The 21,166-nt window shown below is 31.3% G+C and overlaps 1 protein-coding gene across 1 annotated transcript; it reads left to right on the top strand.

Annotated features, from left to right (window-relative positions):
• The first annotated feature begins 1,028 nt into the window (after window positions 1–1,028).
• On the top strand, window positions 1,029–4,286 carry LOC107427681 (fructose-1,6-bisphosphatase, chloroplastic). Its single transcript, XM_016038057.4, has 3 exons — window positions 1,029–1,708; window positions 2,308–2,704; window positions 3,525–4,286. Exons 1-3 carry the CDS (start codon window positions 1,268–1,270, stop codon window positions 3,923–3,925), a joined length of 1,239 nt encoding a protein of 412 aa, XP_015893543.1. The 5' UTR covers window positions 1,029–1,267; the 3' UTR covers window positions 3,926–4,286.
• Window positions 4,287–21,166: the final 16,880 nt, after the last annotated feature.

The following is a 21,166-nucleotide window of genomic DNA, read 5'->3' on the forward strand; positions in this document are numbered from 1 at the left end:
AAGAACAAAAGAACAAAAACAAGACTTAACTTCAACTATTTAACCAGCATATACACTGGTCATGGGTCTTTTTATTGCACCAAACAGTATTATAAAACTTTCAGTACACATATTAACATTTTGATTGTTCTCATTTATTTTTTGTTTAACAAACATGATACTATCAATTCATTTGCTAAAAGAAAATTTATATTTCCTAAAATAAATTAACATTGTGGGATATAATTGGATTAGCATGTTTCATGACAAACAACCTTCAAATTGGGTCAGGTTTGGTGATTAATAATGATGGTAGCCAAATTTTTGTTCCACCACAACAAAATTCAACAATGCAAGAATATAATTCACCAAAAAAAAAATACAAAATGTAACAATATAAATATGCAGACACCCCTTTTTTAAGCCGGAAACTGACTTTTCATGACATTGACTAGTAGTGGAAATTTGGGTCTTGCAAAGTATATTTTTAAGTGCAGTCCAATTTTGGCTAACGTCACAACAAAATAATTGCACTTCTTGTCGATTATTTATTGATCTTATCATCTTGTTGTTAGCGAAAAATAAAATTAAAAAAAAAAAAAAAAACTATCTCATCGTCTGTTGTAGTTGGAAAATGATAGCATAATTTTTTTTCTTAGAAAAAAGAAAAGTTAATTAATACATCACAATTACAAATCTTTTTCCATATATAGTCATTCATTTTCCCAATTAAATCTTTGTCCATATATAGTCACGCTGAATTGACAGTCCATTAAGTATAAATTATATATTCCACAAAAAACTATAAATTATGTAAAATATATATATATATTTTTGGGATGATAATCTTAGGATTTTCATAAATATGATTTGAATATATTTTTCAGCTGTACAAAATAACAGAAATTAAATGCTATAGTTTTTCAAAACAAAAAATATATTTACATTGCTGAACAAACTTTATACACGCTCCCACAAAATTTTTTTTTTTTTTAAAAAAAAAAAAAAAAGGAAAAAAGTATGGTGTATAGAGTTTGTTTTCAATTGCAAAAAGAAATTTTATGTGATTGACATTCCCACCATGGTTCTCTCACGCCCAACTTCAATAGCCCACCGCTGTTTACAGTTATCTCAAGTCCTAACCAGTCAACCAAGAACCCCTTATCTGGATTCCCGACCACCATTAACAAAAACTCACGGAACTCAAATCATCGTCAACTATGATTCAGTCTTAATCAACCTCCATAAGCTTTCTCTCTCTGTCTATCTCTATACATAGATATATAATATGCAATCACCCCCAAATATAACAGCACAAGTTTCCCCAGCTCCACTTCTCCAGCCAAAGTTACTCCATTCCCCTTCAAAACTGCTGCATAGTTTCTCATCACCAAGAAATCTGTTTCTTGGGAGAACCTCATTTCAGGGACCAAAAATGGCATCTCTTTCTGGGTTTGGTTTTGGGTCACAAGCAAAATGCTCTGCCAGTGCTAGTGGTAGTGATAATGGGTTCTCTACTCTCATTGATTATGTGGGCAAAGGAGGAATTGATGTGGGAGATGATCTGGTGGTGTTGCTCTCTCATATTCAGTTTGCTTGCAAGAGAATTGCAGCTCTTGTGGCTTCTCCTTTCAATTCCAGCCTTGGGAAGCAGACGGGTCGGGTCGATGGCAGCAGTGTGGCTGGTGGGTCGGATAGGGATGCACCTAAGCCATTGGATATTGTCTCAGTAAGTTGGATTACTTTTGAATAAATCCCAGAAAATCTCATTTTCACTTTTGTATATGTTTGTTTTTCTTTTCTTTTATCTGATTGTTTTTCTTTTCTTTTATCTAATGTGGAGTTTATATGGAATCAATAGTATGAATGTTATGAAATTTTTTGTATTATAGGGGTTCTTCAAGTTCTGGGAGTTTTGCTCTTTTTATCTAGTGTGAACGATTAGAGATTTTAACTTTGATTGTAGAAGCTTCAGTTTACAATTTCAAATTTGATATCAAGGATGCTAGTTGGACTAAATGCTGTAAATGTAAATGGTTGAGACTCCAGTCTGAGAATTAAGCCTTCTATGAGAACTGGTTTTGTGGAGCAATTGCAACCTTATCTGTATGTATATGAATAAGAGCGTGACCCAATCTTGGGTTGCTTTTTTCAGGTGACCTAAAGGCTGTAGATTGATATGTGCCAGAAAATTTATGTCAAATGGTCTTAAGATAAGCCTATGACATGGTGTTTTAGTATCAGTCAAATCAACTAGGCTTTCTTTACAACCAAAATGATGACAAGAACAAACATTTCTGACTAACTGATTTAGTTTCCTTTTTACAGAATGAGATAATTTTATCTTCTCTTAGAAATTCCGGAAAAGTTGCTGTCATGGCTTCAGAAGAAGATAATAATCCAATTTGGATAACAGATGATGGACCATTTGTGGTGGTAACAGATCCTCTAGATGGTTCTCGGAATATTGATGCATCTATTCCCACTGGAACGATTTTTGGGATTTATAGACGCCTTGTGGAATTGGATCATCTACCCAGGGAGGAAAAGGCTCAGCTGAATTCACTTCAGAGTGGAACTAGGCTAATAGCTGCTGGCTATGTTCTCTATTCGTCAGCCACATTATTCTGCACCAGTTTTGGTTCAGGAACACATGCATTTACCCTGGATCATTCAACTGGAGATTTCATTCTCACGCATGCAAACATTAAAATTCCAACACGAGGTAACACCATTGAAATTCTACCGCTCAATATAGCACATATGATGATTTCTACAAAATATACACTTCCAGTAAAACAGGTGTAAATGCCATAAACAAAATTAAACTAGACTACATCAAAACAATAATGGCTATCCAAAGAAAAAATTAAGAAAGGAACCTATATACACTGGCTAGTACCTATTATGTGAGCATGGATTGTTTATCCATTCATTTTCTAGAGCTACGAGTTAACAAGATTACAGTGACTAAATTTTGTTGTCATCCGGCTATCAGGATTTAATAGTAGAATGTGCATTGATAGTTGAGTCTCAATCTGCTATTAAATTTTATCATCTCTTGCTCCTTTTCCTCGAGATCTATAATTAGGACTATATATTGTTGTCAAATTTAATGATGAATCATATCGAAAGATGATGGCATAGGGTCTCATGATGGGTTACTATGTTAATTTGAAAAACTTTGATTACATAAATTTCAAGATAAATAACAAAAATCTTCAATTCCTCAATAACTCATTTGGTTTGCTGTCGTGTAATCATTTGAGTTGTTAAGTGATGGACCACATATTAACTGAAAAAATGGACCACACATTAACTGAAAAATGGGTCATACGAACACAACCACATCATTATGACTCCTATATTCGGAGAGGATTTGAATAATTCTGTTCTTTAAATCTCATTCCAAGATAAGTAAATTCATTGGTGAACTACAGTAGTCTTTTTCCTTTCAATTGCAATATCATTTTGATTTCATGTGACCTTTAAACAATGCAAGAATAAGCTTTTGTATCCCTTTATAACGGGTTTGTGTTCTTCAGGACAAATCTATTCTGTAAACGATGCACGATATTTTGACTGGCCTGAAGGGTTAAGAAAATATATAGACAATGTGAGGCAAGGGAAAGGTAGATATCCGAAAAAGTATTCGGCTCGTTATATCTGTTCTCTGGTAGCTGATCTTCATAGGACTTTATTGTACGGTGGAGTTGCAATGAATCCAAGGGACCATCTTCGTCTAGTATACGAAGCAAACCCTCTTAGCTTTCTTGTGGAACAAGCTGGAGGAAAAGGTTCTGATGGTAAAAATAGGATTCTTTCAATTCAACCAGTCAAGCTGCATCAGAGGCTGCCTCTGTTTTTGGGGAGTTCAGAGGACATAGACGAGTTAGAGAGTTATGGAGATGTACAGCAGAAAGTGAACCCTGGATATGAAGTTTAATGCTATGCTTATAAGCCAGAAATTCCAGTGAAGATGTTATGAATGAACATGGGATTGTTTTATGCTTAAGGTTCTCATTGTGGTCCTCAAATTCCTTAATGCATTTACATTCCCGCTTGTAGGGGTTTTAACTGTCCAAATTATCTTCCTTCTTTTTTGTGTTTTTTTTTTTTTGTTTTTGTTTTTGTTTTTTTTGTTTGGGTCCCCATCTCATCTCAGGCTCGTCAGCAATCTACATTGGAATGAAGAGTTTTGGAATGGAAAAATCATGTGATGTATCATATCTTGTTTCTTTTCTTTTTTATATTCTGTACTTTTACGTGTAAATTGCACTCAATGTCAATAAATGTGCTATTTTATATTTTTTGTATTTTTATGTGGGGTGGAAGACTTGTAATTAGAATCATTGATTGAAGAAACAATTGCTTTGTCACTAGTTTGTTCCTGTAACATAAATGATATACCACCTCAATAAAGATACACGGTTAATGCCAAAAAGAGTAAGTGTTCAATTTATATATTATTCTCTTCATGTATAATGTTTTAAAAAACAATCTTTTTGTCATTTATTTTTACAAACTTCTTTACTCAAAACAAACTTTTATAAGAATTTTTCATATTTATGTAGAATTTAAACCAATTTTTAATTCTTATATGCCTAAATCATTTAAAAAAATTTTAAATTATTAACAAATTTTAATTATAAATTTTTTTAGGCTGGAATATTAACTAAAAGTTACGAATATGTAAGAAAACTAAATTATATATATATATATATATATTTGGTCGCATACTAAATGTATAGTTTTTTAATGCTATATATATAGTTATTTGTTTCTACTTATTTATTTATTTATTTTTATCTCACTTTAAAGTTGAGCCAATGGTTCCGTGTTTTTGGTACTAATTAAACTTTCATTTTTTTTTCTTTTTATTTATTTATTTTTTATATTAGATATATGAGGGGTCTCATTCAGAATTATTATACGAAAAAACTTGTTTAAAGCAATGGGTAAAAATATATGTATAATTACTATGATAGTTAATTATTAAACTTGGACAACTAGACGATTTATTCATGTAGAAAATGATACATGGCACTGAACCATTTATAACATCGAAAGGGAAAACGTGTTATGGAAAATTATGTGAGATTATTTTGAAAGATATATTCGACTAATTCATTTAAGGATCATCTAACTAGGTATTATTAATAACATGCAGAATGTTTTGGTTGGCCATGGAGGGGCTTTTGTCATTAAATGCTTCAGAGCCTTTTGTTCATAATCCATGGGAAGTTTTACTTCCTCTCACCTAATCACAACATGACAGGGACTATCAAAACTCAAAAGGTACATCTTCTATTGATCTAGGAATAGAATTAATATCAGAAATAAGTATAGCCCCTGTAACCTTTGCTCGCATAATTTGTCCTTTTGAGTGAGAATATAACCCCAGTTACATAATTCCTGAACTTCCAATGATTAACCCAAAAAAAAAAAAAAAAAAGAATGGTTATTGAGTCTCATTAGAAAATACTTGCTTTTATTTTCATTTTGGAATTAAAAGACTTTTAAAAAAAATTAAAAACATTCTAATTAACAATAAATCTTTTTTTGGAAGAAATGATCCATAGACATGCAAAACAAAAGATAATGCATTTACGTAAGTACTACCTCATTTATAACCTTATCAACTCTTGATGTTATTTTTACTCCAAAAAAAAAAAAAAAAAATGAAACTCTTAATGTCTTTAGGTCAATCTTATCTATGTAAAAACACATATATATATATATATATTTTTTTTTTTAATTTGTTTTTCCCATCTTTTAACTACTTTTAACGTTTTTAATTTTCAAAAAGCAAAGTTTGCTGACTGTGGTTGGACTTGGACTGGCTAATATTGACCGTAACTACAATTTTTTTTTTTTCTTGTTTATTTTACTTTTCCCCATATATATTTTTGACTAAATGGTACGTAGGACTGATTCAGAAAACTTTTGTTAATGTTTATTAATAAATCTAGCCCCGGCAAACCTACCTGGATATACATTGTTGACAACTTATAGATTTTTTTAATATATATTTTACTATATTATTTTCAACATCGTAGAAAATTTTCTTGCTATAATTAATCTTTTTGGAGGAGAAACTATGCGTACCATCCTTGGTTACAACCTCTAAAGGTTCCCAACGGTTTAGACTGTAGGATGAGAAAAAGAAATCCAGCTTTGGCATAACACGGCATATGGCTCGTGGCTCCTTTAGGTTTTTCTGATTCCATAAGGGGCATTAATGTACACACATTTCTATATGTAACATTTTTATGTTTTTTACTTTTTATTATCAAAATCTTGATTTGAGTAGTTATAATGATTAAAAAGAAAAAGAAAAAAAAAGTATTTAGTACTGGCTAGTAATTAATAATGGTATAGTTATCAAAATAGTTGAATTTGTTGATTCTCGGATATGAAGATATCAAATGGGCTACATCAAACTGGCATGCCCAGTAACCCATGTAGGATATTTGAAACATTTTCGTAGTTATTATTAAATTTATTTATCAATTGATATGTATTAAAATATTATTAGTTAATATATTTATATAATCTAAATATATAAAGATGAAATTTTAAATAAATAAGATAATTAAAAAATAAATCAATTAAATGTTACCATGTTATTTGATAAATAAATTTAATAAATTTAACATTATTAAATTAATAATTTTATTTATTTATTTATTTTTATGAATTAGTACTAACATGAGTATTGTCTCAAACGTCATAATAGCAATTTTTTTTTTTAAGTAACAATTATTTCATGAAAAAAGCACATAACGAGGGACACAAAGTAGATACGGATATGGCCTCATCAAATTCTTTTTTTTTTTTTTTTTTTAAATGAATCAAATTCGTTCAATAAAAGAATTTTTTATTTTTTTGTTATTTACAATTTCAAAATTTTGTTGTGCCCTCCTTTTAATTAAAAAAGAGAAAAGTTTTATATTTGTCTCTTCCTCTCACTTACCTTAATTTTGCCCCAGTTCTAGAAAGATTAAATTGTGTATTTCTTTCTCACTTATATATAAATATATACATATATATATAATTTTTATATAATAATAACACCACGAGGATTTTATGATACAAATATTCTATGTGTTTCATGATAAAAAAGAAAAAACAAAGTTATATTATTTATGTTGGTTGCCATATAAAAAAATAAATTATCAATGAAATTTTATAAAATTCAATTAACCTTTTATAATAATTGTTAATTGGGAATCCATACAAAACTAACACGGTTATTACTACTCTTTTTAGATTGTATTTACAAAACTACTCTTTTTAGATTTTATTTACAAAATCAAAATATATTTAAATGATGTAACAATATTTAATTGATCTAACTCATCATATAAAATATATTTATTATATAAAATTTTTACTGTGTCCTTCTTATATTAGAGCTGTATATGTGTATATATATATTTGATTTTTTTAAACTTTTCTTTTTCTTTTTGCTCGAATCCTTCCTTAAAAAGTTATATATATATATATATATATATATATGTTGGGGTGAAAAGGTTATGACCAAGAGCAAGCTAGCTTGAAGTATTAGCAACAATTAAGTTTTTGGTGATGCTTTTGGGAATGGTTGTGTGAGTTGTGTTTTTAGGGTTCCTAGAGTGTTTTAAGATATTGAAGAAGAGATGAGAAGAAGGGAACCACTTGGTTTTTGAAATGAGGCTTGGATGTATACCCATCTCATTAATTCAACAATATAAGTATGAAATTACAACTAATTGACACATGTCAAGCATGTGAGCTTACAAAATGAGTAAAGTATTTGAAATTTAAAAATAAAATGGTCAACACCTAACTTTTCATACACAAAAGAGGTAAAAAATCAGCTACAACATGTCTATTTCAAATATAGCAAAAAGCGACACATGGTTTGAACTAAGTTTCTATTGCTTAATTAGTTTGGGTAAACAAACAAACTAGCTTCACCTACTTAGTTCCCTTTTGTATCTGCTTATAAAACTTGGTTTGAGGCATCCTTGGTCATCAATAAATATTGCTTCAAGAGCTAGGAAGGTTCTGGAACCGGATCATGGGCCAAACAGCTCCAAAACTGACACATACTCTGCATACTGGGCCCATCAGATACAGCAATATGCTTGGAATAAAAAATGGAATTTCCCATGTTATTTTGACCTGAAATTTGAATCATAGTCTTCTATATATGTCTATAGACATCCATCAAAATTTCAGCTCAAAACTCCATTTGCAATCTGAGATATAAGATAAACAGTGGACCTATGTTGCTGGAAATTATGAATCCAGCACTATAGGCATTTCAAGCATAATGTTCCTACTCTTTTGTGCATAGTTTTGCATATACTTTTGCATACATAACTTAGACACAAAACATTATCAAAATATACCTCGCATCAATTAAAAACATATAAAAAAATATAAACTCATAAAAGAAAAGAAGATAATACCAAGGTGTGCATGCTAGCCGGTGAGTGCACCATCAAGTGGCAAAATTGCCACACTTCAACAATATATACATATATATATATATATATTGTAAATACTTTTAACAAATTATATGTATATACTTTTTAATTCTATATTTAGATTTATGGAATAAGAGGAATAGGAAGTAAACGATTATATACCTTGTATGGATAATAAAAATGATGTGAAAAAGAAAGGACAATGAAAAAAATGGAATGAATTGATTTTTCATTTTTATCAGATCTTGTATTCCTTTCAAAATTGACGGAAAACGCATGAAAGTGAAAAGTATTTAATAATTTTTTTAATATTCCAAATTTTCCTTATTATTATTGCATGAAAATAATTTTTACCTTTCATATCATTTCAATTCCTTCTCATTTGTTATATCTAAATAACAATTTTTAACAAATATTTTCCTTTCCTTTGCTCATAAATTTATCATTTCTTTCGCTTTCCTCCCTTAATTCCAAATATAGTGTAAAGTATGCATCTTCTCAACTTCCAAGTCTATCTTAATTTGCTTTCCAAAAAAAAAAAAAAAAAAAAAAATTCTATCTTAATTTGAGAAAAAAAAATTAGGGAGATTTTTCAACTTTAACTGAACTAAATGGAAACAAAATTTTCGTTGTTAAATAATATTAAGTTGAATAAAATATTACTCACTTTTTTATTTAATAAGTAATTATTTTTGTATTTATAGTTTAAATTCTTTTTTAAAACTATTTTATTAAATAAAATAATCATTTCTTAATTGCATTAAACAATTTTTTCCTTATTTACAAAACGACTATCCTTTTGCTAAAAAGAAAAACAAAACAGCTATCAAATACGTATAAAGAAAAAAAATTACTCACCTCCCCCAATCTTTTGTCAATATTACAAAAAATTTCTCTCGACTTAAAATATTTTTCATTGACACACTTTTAGAATATATATATATATATATGTATATATATATATATATATATTTTCCTCCCTTTCATCTGTGACTTTGACGTAATATTCACTTTCTAAGCTTTTTAAGTTTCCAAAAATTCAAAATATTTTTTTTAAATCTTTAAAAGGATCACTTCAAATCAGTTTTATTTAGCCAATAGTTATATTTCCAGAATAAAATTTCATAATTTTAAAAATATATATATATATATATATATTTTATTTATGAAATAAATTTCCATATAAAACAATAAATAATATAAAAATAAAAATCTAAATTAGTAGAAACATAGAAATTTGGCATGGGACGGTGTAAAAGGAGAAGATAAGAGGAAAGCTCTGCAAATTGCAAAAGAAGCAACGGCAGATTAAGTATCGGAATTAAAAAGCAAATGTATGTGCAGAAGCAACTTCTAGGGCCTGGAACGGGTCCCAAACCCGTACCCAGTCAGAAGGTCACCGTTCACTGCACTACTTATGGTTATAACTTCTTGAAGGACCTCTTCATCTATACCGGCTATTGCTTGTGCAAAATTAGTACCTTTATAATGGTTTTTTTGATTGAATAATGTTATGCTTGCATAATCCATGGGAAACTTCCTTTAAGTTATACTCACAACACGGGGACAATTAATTTTTTTTTTTTGGGTTATATCATTAAAGCAATTTTTAAAGGTGATAGAGGTATTGATACGAACTTAGGACGACCTGCTCCTAAACCCGTATAATATTAGCCCGGATCTTTAATTAAGTTCAAGTTCTAATGGAATGGACCTCAACCCCTAACCAACCTGTGGTTAGAAACCTTGGTATAATGTAGACGCCACAATAGGGGATGGAAAACCTATTGATAAGTCAAGCTAAAACAACCAATTCTCTAATGGTGTTTTAGGTGTTCTCAAAGAACAAAGAGATAATTAATCTCACAAGTATTTTCTCAATCAAATCAAAGTTGTATTCATATTGAAAAATAAGCCTTTAAATAGGCTTTGAAAGAAACAAAGTAAACCCTAAATACCCTAGGTAAAACAAGCCACACAATAAAGAGTTCTATGGTGGCCGAAATTCTCACTCCTTTCCTAATCTAATTTGGATTAATTAATTCCTTTATTTTGAATTAGGAATTAATTAATTTACAATGAAAATAATAAAATAATAACTTTCCTAAACTTATTTTTCCAGAAAATAAATAAATAAAAACTAAAAAGTAATGGTAATTTCCTAAAACAAAAAGTAGAATCAAATTAGGAAACTATAATACTAGCTTTTTGACTAAGTTGACTTTGACCAATCTTTGACCAAATTGAGCTCCAAATCAGCTTCTAGATGCTTTATAGGATTCCAAATAAACTGAATATGAAGGCCCACACGTTGCCCATGCTTGGAAAAATAAGAAAAGGCTAATACAGTACAATACAGTAAAGCCAGCAAGCAATACAGCAAATTCGGCCAAATTGTTGAAGCTGTCCGTACAAGCCCTTTTTGATTGCATTTGAGGCTGCTTTAACTTGATTCCATGACCTCTTAGGCATATTTATTGAACCCATAAAGCATTGGAACCATTTCATGCTTCCCGGACTCCAAAAATGTACCAAAACCGTCACCCGGGTCCGTATCGGCTTCCACCACTTGGATGCTTCAAATAGGCTTTGTATCTTCAAGTATGGACAAGCTCTGTTGAGATTGATTACCCTCTGTATAAATAATCCCAGCTTGCCCTTAAATCTCTTAATTTGAGCTCTTGTGATTGGCCTAGTCTTCATCCGTGTCGAGTCAACACCCCAGCGGGTTATCGGTGAAGCGGGCTCGGGCGGAATCACATCATTCCCCTCCTCTTGAAAAGGATTTGTCCTCAAATCAAGATCATTACCTGCAGCAAAAGGAGTTAAATCAGCAACATTAAATGCAGCACTCATGTTATACTCACCCGGTAAATCAAGCTTGTAGGCATTCTTGTTATTCGGCTCCAAAACTTGAAAAGGTCCATCCATAGGCGGCATGAGCTTTGAATTTCTTTGATTAGGAAACCTTTCCTTTCGTAAGTGCAACAAAACCAATTCTCCTGGGTCAAACACTATTACAACAAAATCTAGAAATACATGCTCATTATGGTAAAAATTACACTTTTTAAAGTTAGCAAACAATATTTCCCAAATTTTCAAATTGCCACTAAGTAAAGCTCTCAACAATGTAGATAAAGTTCTATTCAATAAAGACATCTTTAAATAAGTGTCCTTAAAATTCATGGTCAGCAATGATTTCTTATTCATAATTACTTTATTAACATCACCAAAGCTAAGATAAAAATTTATATTTTTCCTTTCTTGTCTTCCTTTTCCTTTCTCACTCACGGCCATCTCACCTTCCTCACTCTCGGCTTTTGCACCAAATTTTTCACTCTTGGTTTTATTAAAATCTTTCCACACAACCTGAGTATTAGAAGACTTACCTTGGATAGCAAGCTCACCTTTTCCCTCTTGATTGGATGGTAGTCCACTTGGAATTTCATTTAGGAAGACATCTCTAAATTCCTTCAAAAGAGAAATCATTGAACTTGGCAATTCAAGTTCTTCAAAGTTAGTTTGATCATTAAAATAATTTTCTTTATAAATCATGACTAGCAAAGGTTTCTTACACTCAATAACCTTATTAATATCCCCTAAACTCAAATAAAAGTTGCTACTTGACCTTTCTTTTCTTTCTTTTTCTTTTTCCCCCTTGGATTGGTGCAAACCTTCGGATTTCCCTTCCTTCTCCAAGCTCTCAGGTTTGCCACTCTCTTTCCCCTCTCTTTTGATTTTTCCTTGATCTTTCCACTCAATATGAGTCTTAAAAACCTTACCTTGATCAACAACCTCATTCTTACCTTCTTGAAAGGATGGTGAAGCCGTTGGTGCCATACTTGCTTTTTCCTTAAGCTTTTCGGCTTCTCTCCTTTGTTGCATTTGTAATTGGTCTTTGTAAACCTCTTTAGGAGATAATGGTTCCAGCTTGACCTTCTTCCCTTTAAACCTGAAAACAATACTATTTTCTCGACCAAAATGAGTAGCATCTTTATCAAATTGCCATGGCCTACCTAATAGTATATGTCCAGCAATCATGGGTACAATATCACATAAAACTACATCCTCATATCTACCTATATTAAATTTTACTTTGGCTTGTTTATTCACTTTTATTTCACCACCATCATTAAGCCATTGTAATCTATAAGGTTCTGGATGTTTAATAGTTATTAAGCCTAATTTATCAACTACAATGTTACTAATTACATTTGTACAACTTCCACTGTCAATAATCATACTACAAATCTTACCTTGAATTTCACATCGGGTGTGGAAGATGTTCTCTCTTTGAATTTCATCCTCATCTTTGTATGCAGCAAGTACTCTCCTAGAAAGCAAGTTTAATTCAGTATTGGATGCTTGCAAGGTTTCGGGTTCATCCTCCAAGTCCTCCTCCTCTTGCTTGGCTTCATCCTCACTTTCTTCACTTTTCGATTCTAGCTCGTCATTGCCCTTTAACACCATGATTCTTCTATTCGGACATTGGCTATCAATGTGTCCTCCTCCCTGGCACTTAAAACACACAACATCATGAGTTCTAGAAGGTTTAGGATCTAATTTTACCTCATTCTTTGGTGCTTGGACAGATTTGGTTCTAGTCTCCTTCCTTGGCCAGTTTGAACTTTCTTCTTTGACTTTCGGCTTTAGCTTGCTTTCATAGATGGGATTGTTCCTCCAGCCACTTGAATTGGACCTTCCGCTGTTGGAAACACCTCCAAACCATGATCTTACACCCCTCCTCTTGAATTGATGCTCTAATTTAATAGCCACATGCAACAACTCCTCAAATTCCACATATTGTTGCAATTCTAGTTGATTGGCTATTTCACGATTCAAACCACCAAGAAACCTTGCCATGGTTGCTTCCCTATCTTCATTCAAGTTCAGTCTCATCATAAGCATCTCCATCTCCTTGTAATAATCCTCCACGGATCCATGTCCTTGAGATAAAGATTGAAGTCTTTGATGCAGCAACCTATGATAGTGTGATGGTACGAATCGCTTCCGCATGACTCCTTTCATTTGTCGCCATGTAGTAATCAAGTCATCACCAACTCTCCTTCGGGTGTTTTGCTCATTGGTCCACCATTGGAGTGCATAATGGCCAAACTCCATTGCTGCCAATTTCACCTTCTTAGCCTCCGAATAATTATGGTGGTCAAATATCATCTCCATTTTTTCTTCCCACTCCAAATATGCTTCGGGATCACTTTTTCCCATGAATGGTGGGATGTTGATCTTGATATTGCTAAGATTGTCATCTGTTTCTTCCCTCCTATATCTTCCATGGCCAGCTCTATCTTGGACAGCAAAAGTTTTGTTCATACCTTCCTCAAAGTCTCCACCGAATGGCTCCTCATTAAATTCCTCTCTCGGTCTCTCGCGACCTCCTTGTCCTCGGCCTCCTCCTCCATGGAATTCTTGCCTATTTCTTGTTTCGGAATTCCTTGGGAAACTTCTAGCCTTCCCATCCTTTGATTTACATGCTCAACTTGAGCACTAACCCGCTGTATTGACTCTAAAACAACTCTCATGTCCACTTGGTTTCCACTCCTGGTAGCTTGGGCATCGCCATGGAATGCTACGGATTCCTCCTCATTGATCCTAAAGGGTGGATCTCCTCTCCTCATTCTTGATTCTATCATGTTAGTATAATAATGCAATAGAAATAAAATAGGACCTTACAATTTCACTCCCTTACGTGTTTCACTCAAATGAGGACTCGACACTAGTGTTTGCACACTTATTTCGGCTTTTACCCTCTTTTAAAGCTCACACACTTTTGCCTTTTTCCACTCCATGAATTATCTCAAAGTTCTAATTAAAACACCCACAAAACAGCAATTAGATCACTAGTATGTTTTAATTAAACTTATCAACAAACAATAAGCAAAAAATAGGCAATGCCGAAAGAATCCAACAAATCCTAATTTTTCGGCTTTCTAGACAAGAAAACACAAAATAATGGGAAAACGTTGGAATTTTTGAAAACTGCACCAGATGGTAGTAGATTATGAGTTCAAGAATAAAATTCCAGAAAAAGAAATTCAAATACGAACAAGAATCAAAGAGAACAAAATTATAGAAAAGTGTTGGTTGTTGTTCTTGTAATTCAAGTTTTGTATCAATTCCTTTATCTAATTTTAATCCAAATAATTTAAGCACCCAAAATCCAAATATCTAGCAGCAAAAATAATTCTCCAGCAACTCAAATATTGAATAAATAATAAAAAAAATCAGCAGCTCCAACAAATTTCCAGCAAACAAATCAAACTCCAACAAACCGAAATATTTTTTTTTCTTTTTTTTTTTTTTATTCGGCTTTACCTTCTTTTTTTTTTTTTTTTTTCACTCACAGAACATAAACAACTGCAGTAGCAAGAATAATTACCAAAATTGCAATTCCAACTCCAAAACAAACACCAAACCTGTGACCTCCAAATAAACAAAATGTGCAGTTTTTTTTTTTTTTTTTTTAAATGTTGCCGCAAACTTCTTTTTTTTTTTTTCTTGTTTTTTTTTTTTTTGAATATATGAATGCAAATATTTAAGACTAAAACAGCAAAGAAAAATCAACAGAAACCAAATTAACAAGAACAATGATAAAAGACAACCAACAAACTAGTAAACAAAAATACGATAAAACTAGGAAATCCTAATTCAACTAGGAATGAATTTTTTTTTTTTTTTTTTTTTTTAAGATGGTGAACGTGTATAGGATGGATGCAACCTTAACCTAATGCTAAAATTGCAGAATAACACAAAAACAAATAAAGCAAATAAAGATAGATCAAACCTGAACAAAATTTAGCTCTGATACCAAATGATACGAACCTAGGACGACCTGTTCCTAAACCCGTATTATATTAGCCCGGATCTTTAATTAAGTTCAAGTTCTAATGGAATGGACCTCAACCCCTAACCAACCTGTGGTTAGAAACCTTGGTATAATGTAGATGCCACAATAGGGGATGGAAAACCTATTGATAAGTCAAGCTAAAACAACCAATTCTCTAATGGTGTTTTAGGTGTTCTCAAAGAACAAAGAGATAATTAATCTCACAAGTATTTTCTCAATCAAATCAAAGTTGTATTCATATTGAAAAATAAGCCTTTAAATAGGCTTTGAAAGAAACAAAGTAAACCCTAAATACCCTAGGTAAAACAAGCCACACAATAAAGAGTTCTATGGTGACCGAAATTCTCACTCCTTTCCTAATCTAATTTGGATTAATTAATTCCTTTATTTTGAATTAGGAATTAATTAATTTACAATGAAAATAATAAAATAATAACTTTCCTAAACTTATTTTTCCAGAAAATAAATAAATAAAAACTAAAAAGTAATGGTAATTTCCTAAAACAAAAAGTAGAATCAAATTAGGAAACTATAATACTAGCTTTTTGACTAAGTTGACTTTGACCAATCTTTGACCAAATTGAGCTCCAAATCAGCTTCTAGATGCTTTATAGGATTCCAAATAAACTGAATATGAAGGCCCACACGTTGCCCATGCTTGGAAAAATAAGAAAAGGCTAATACAGTACAATACAGTAAAGCCAGCAAGCAATACAGCAAATTCGGCCAAATTGTTGAAGCTGTCCGTACAAGCCCTTTTTGATTGCATTTGAGGCTGCTTTAACTTGATTCCATGACCTCTTAGGCATATGTATTGAACCCATAAAGCATTGGAACCATTTCATGCTTCCCGGACTCCAAAAATGTACCAAAACCGTCACCCGAGTCCGTATCGGCTTCCACCACTTGGATGCTTCAAATAGGCTTTGTATCTTCAAGTATGGACAAGCTCTGTTGAGATTGATTACCCTCTGTATAAATAATCCCAGCTTGCCCTTAAATCTCTTAATTTGAGCTCTTGTGATTGGCCTAGTCTTCATCCGTGTCGAGTCAACACCCCAGCGGGTTATCGGTGGAGCGGGCTCGGGCGGAATCACATGTTTCGAATTTACAACCTCATAGATGTGAAGGCATGCCAACTAAAACGGTGTTGTTAGCTTAACATAATTTGAGTGAAAATACAACCCCTACTGCATATTCACTACTAGAATCGTATTAATAAATGATGCAATAAATGCGTTGCACAATTAAATAACAACGTATCACACGGTGTCGCCTAATGTCTTGTCGCTAAATCTATAAGACAACAAGCGACGCAGTATGAGAATCGCTTATCTTTGAGTTTTTAGCGATGCATATTGACTTTTAGCGACGCATTAATAGAGTCGCCTATTTAGCTACGCATTAATAGAGTTGACTATTAGCGATGCATTAATAGAGTCGCCTATTTAGCGACGCATTAATAGAGTTGAATATTTAGCGACACATTAATAGAGTCGCTAAATATTAATAGAGTCGCCTATTTAGCGTCGGATTAATAGAGTTGACTATTTAGCGACTCATTAATAGAGTCGCCTATTTAGCCATGCATTAATAAAGTGACTATTTAGCGACGCATTAATAGAGTCGCCTATTTAGCGATGCATTAATAGAGTTAACTATTTAGTGAGACATTAGTAGAATCGCCTATTTAACGACGCATTAATAGAATCGCCTATTTAACGACGCATCGACACTTTTAGCGACGTATTATTTGTTAATGCATCGAGTCACCTACTTAACGACGCATCGACACTTTTAGCAATGTATTATTTGTTAATGTGTCGCCCCTTCTTTTTTTTTTTTTTAATTTTTTTAAATTTTGTGAAAAGCGATTAAAATAGTAAAAATATAAAAATAATTAAAATACAAAAAAATGAAAACTAGCTTCATCCAAAATAAATAGAATACAAAAATTTTAAATAAATATTTTGTCATAACAAATTAATTATCAAATAAATTAAATATCATCTCATTGATATATTTTTACATAATTTGTAAGCTATTGTATTTTTCATAACAAATTTAATATTAATTAAACTTCCATGAATGCATATTCATTGAGATGGAAGTTGACATCCTCTTGTTGACGATATTACATCCTCATACTGCACATGGAAAAATTAAAAAAGTTATTAGCACTTATGCAAAATAAATAAAATATTAATCATTATTAAATTTGTAATTTAGTAAATGAAAATTTAAAGAATATTACCGTTGTTCTTAAGATTTGACGAGGCACATTTGTCTCCTCACAGTCATTACAAACATAGTCACTCTCACATTCATCCCCATTATCATTTTCATCGATACTTGGCAACTATATGACAAATGGATTGTGAGCCATCTTTGTATCTCCAAGAACATTTTCTTCAACAAAAGTACAATGTTGTGGTGAAGTTAAAACAATAGACCATATTGAATCAAGTTGATCTTCAACATAAAATACTTGTTGAACTTGGCAAAACAATGTCAAGCAATATCACAAACATAATTTCTACAAAAGCAAGATTAATAAAACCCAATGAACTTAAGCTGCAGTTAAAATGAAAAAAAAAAAAAAAAAAACAACCCACCTCATGTCAAGAAAAAAGAAACTCACCTAAACGATGGAGACAAAGAAAGAAGAAAACCAAAAAATCACGAGGGTGACACAGAGAAATCCAGCTTCTCCGCCGACGACAACGTAGGCAAATGAAAAATGAAACCTGAAATATCTCACTCTTCAAGTCTCTCTTAGATTGCTTCCAAATCTAATATCGATTAGGTAGTGTACTTGATGTAGTTTTAAAAAAGAAAAAATGGATTCAAAGGACCGCGTAAAAATTTTAAAACACGCCAAAAATTTTCAAAAAATGGCAAGAACGCACCTTTCCTCCCAATTGCATTTTTTTTCTTTGATTAATTTTTTATTTTTCAACTACAAATAAAAACTGAAAATATTTCTTAAAAATGCAAAGCAAAATATCGAATATTGCTGTTTATTTTTCTATTTTTCAAGTACACCTTTATTCTTTATAAAATTTGCATGTCTTTCAAAATTTTTATTTTTTTTAATTGAGAGAATAGGCGACGTATTCTCTTCAAGAAGGGTCGCTTGTTCTTGAATTTTGGGATCAAGCGACGTATTATGGTCGAAAAGCGTCGCTTGTTTCATTTTTTTATATTTTCTTTATAATTTTTAAATAATTTTTTAATTGTTCATCTATAAATATATTCATGTAGCAATCCAATGAACATAAATTCCATTGATCTAAAAATTAAAAAATAGTTTTGTCAATACTCTTCTCAGTTATACATATATGTGTACAGACGAGGTACAAAATATGTCAAAACCTAATTTGAGATAGGGTACCGAATATAGAATTCTAATTCAACAAGCATTTATTGACCAATTTATCTAGATAAGTATGTTAAATGAGCTTAACTTTCATGTGTTTGTGGTCATTGATAGTTTACTTGTTTTTAAAAATTGAAAATCTATTAAATTGCTCTTTTTTTAAAAAAATAAAAAATAATTGAAGGAACAGGCGACGCAATTCCATTAAAACATGTCGCCTATTCCATTTTCTTTTTTTAATCTTTAATTAGTTTTGTTGATTGGTCATCTACAAATTAAAAAAAAAAAGCATATTTACAAAACTAAAAAATTACTAAAAATAATTTTCAAATTGAAAAAAAAGTTAAAAATTGGTTGGGTGAAACGGTGACGCAGTTGTTTACAAATGCGTCGCCTTTTATTCTATTTAGCGACTCTTTCTTAAAAGACTGAGTCGCCTAAAACTATACTAGCTAGTTCTTATTGTATTATTACATCCAAGTGATTTGGCTTGATGGTGTGGTGATTTCTTGAGAGTATAGGAGGTCCTAGATTCAGTTCATGTTATGACCCTATTTTGATTTTTTTTTTAAATGTTTAAACAAAAAAATTAAAAAAAAAAGGGCGACGCAAGAAGAATGCGTCGCCTGTTCATCTATTTGGTGACGCATTGTTAAAATAATGTGTCGCCTAACACTATATTAACTATTTTTTGTTGTATTAGTACATACAAGTCATTTGGCTTGGTGGTGTGGTGATTTCTTAAGAGTGTAGGAGGTCTTAGGTTCAATTCTTGTTATCGCCCTATTTTGATTTTATTTTTTTTTAAATGTTTAAACAAAAAAATTGGAAAGAAAAAAAAGAACAGGCGACGTATTTGTTGAATAATGCGTCGCTTGTTCATCTATTTGGCGACGCATTCTTAACATAATACATCGCCTAACAGTATATTAACTAGTTTTTGTTGTATCAGTACATATAAGTTATTTGGTCTGGTGGTGTGGTGATTTCTTGAGAGTGTAGAAAGTCTTGCGTTCAATTCTTTTTATGGCCCTATTTTGATTTTATTTTCTTTTTAAATGTTTGAACAAAAAAATTGAAGAAAAAAAAAAGAATAGGCGACGCATTTGTTGAAGAATGCATCGCCTGTTCATCTATTTGGCGACGCATTCTTAACATAATGCGTCGCCTAACACTATATTAACTAGTTTTTGCTATATTAGTACATATATGTCATTTGGCCTGGTGGTGTGGTGATTTCTTGAGAGTGTAGGAGGTCTTGGGTTCAATTTTTGTTATGGTCCTATTTTGATTTTATTTATTTTTAAATGTTTAAACGAAAAAATTGAAAAAGCATTTGTTGAAGAATGCGTGTTCATCTATTTGGCAATGCATTCTTTAAATAATTCATCGCCTAACACTATATTAACCAGTTTTTATTACATTAGTACATACAAGTCATTTGACTTGGTGGTGTGGTGATTTCTTGAAAGTGTAGGAGGTCCTGGGTTCAATTCTTGTAATGGTCCTATTTTGATTTTATTTATTTTTAAATGTTAAAACAAAAAAATTAAAAAAAAAAAAAAAAAGAACAGGCAACGCAAATTCTAGCGTCGCCTGTTAACTACATAAAAAAAACTAAAAAAACTTAAAAAGAGAACAGGCTACGCACAATCTAAATAGTGCATCGCCATTTAACTATATATATATATATATATAAACAAAAAGCTTAATTTTGGCGCTCTAATAGTTTTACTGGTTATTTGTTGCTGAAATAAAATTTGATTATTAAAAGACAAAAAAAAGATGGAGAGAGAATAGGCGATGCACAATTTTAATAGTGCATCGCCTGTTAACTATATATAACAAAACAAAAAAAAGCTAAGTTTTGACGCACTAATATTTTGACTGGTTATTTATTATTAAAATAAAATTAGATTGATTAAAAAATAAAAAATAAAAAAGTGAAGAGAGAACAGATGACGCATAATCTTATTGGTGTGTCACCTGTTAACTATATATATATATAAAAAAAAAAAAAAACCACAGTTTTGGTGCACTAATATTTTTAATGATTGTTATTATTAAAATAAAATTAGATTGATTAAAAGATCTAAAAAAAAAAAAGTGAAGAGAGAACAGGCGACGCACAATCTTACTGGTGCATTGCTTGTTACACAATATAACAAAAAAAAAACAACCTCAGTTATGTTGCTCTAATATTTTTATGGATTATTTGTTGTTGAATTAAAATTAGATTAATTAAAAGAACTAAAAAAAAAAGGAGGAGAGAACAGGCGACACACAATCTATATAGTACGTCGTATATTTATTAAATTTTTATTGATGCATTAACCTTAAAGTCACGGTTTTGTTTTTTTAGACGTGTTTGTTTCGTAGCGTCGCTAAGTGAGTGTCGCTAGATATCAATTTTCGCGTAGTGATTATGATTTCATAATAACATATAGAGTGGGGCTAGCATCAGGT

The sequence above is a fragment of the Ziziphus jujuba genome, chromosome 9 (assembly GCF_031755915.1).
Source record: "Ziziphus jujuba cultivar Dongzao chromosome 9, ASM3175591v1".
In the NCBI taxonomy this organism is placed as follows: Eukaryota; Viridiplantae; Streptophyta; class Magnoliopsida; order Rosales; family Rhamnaceae; genus Ziziphus; species Ziziphus jujuba.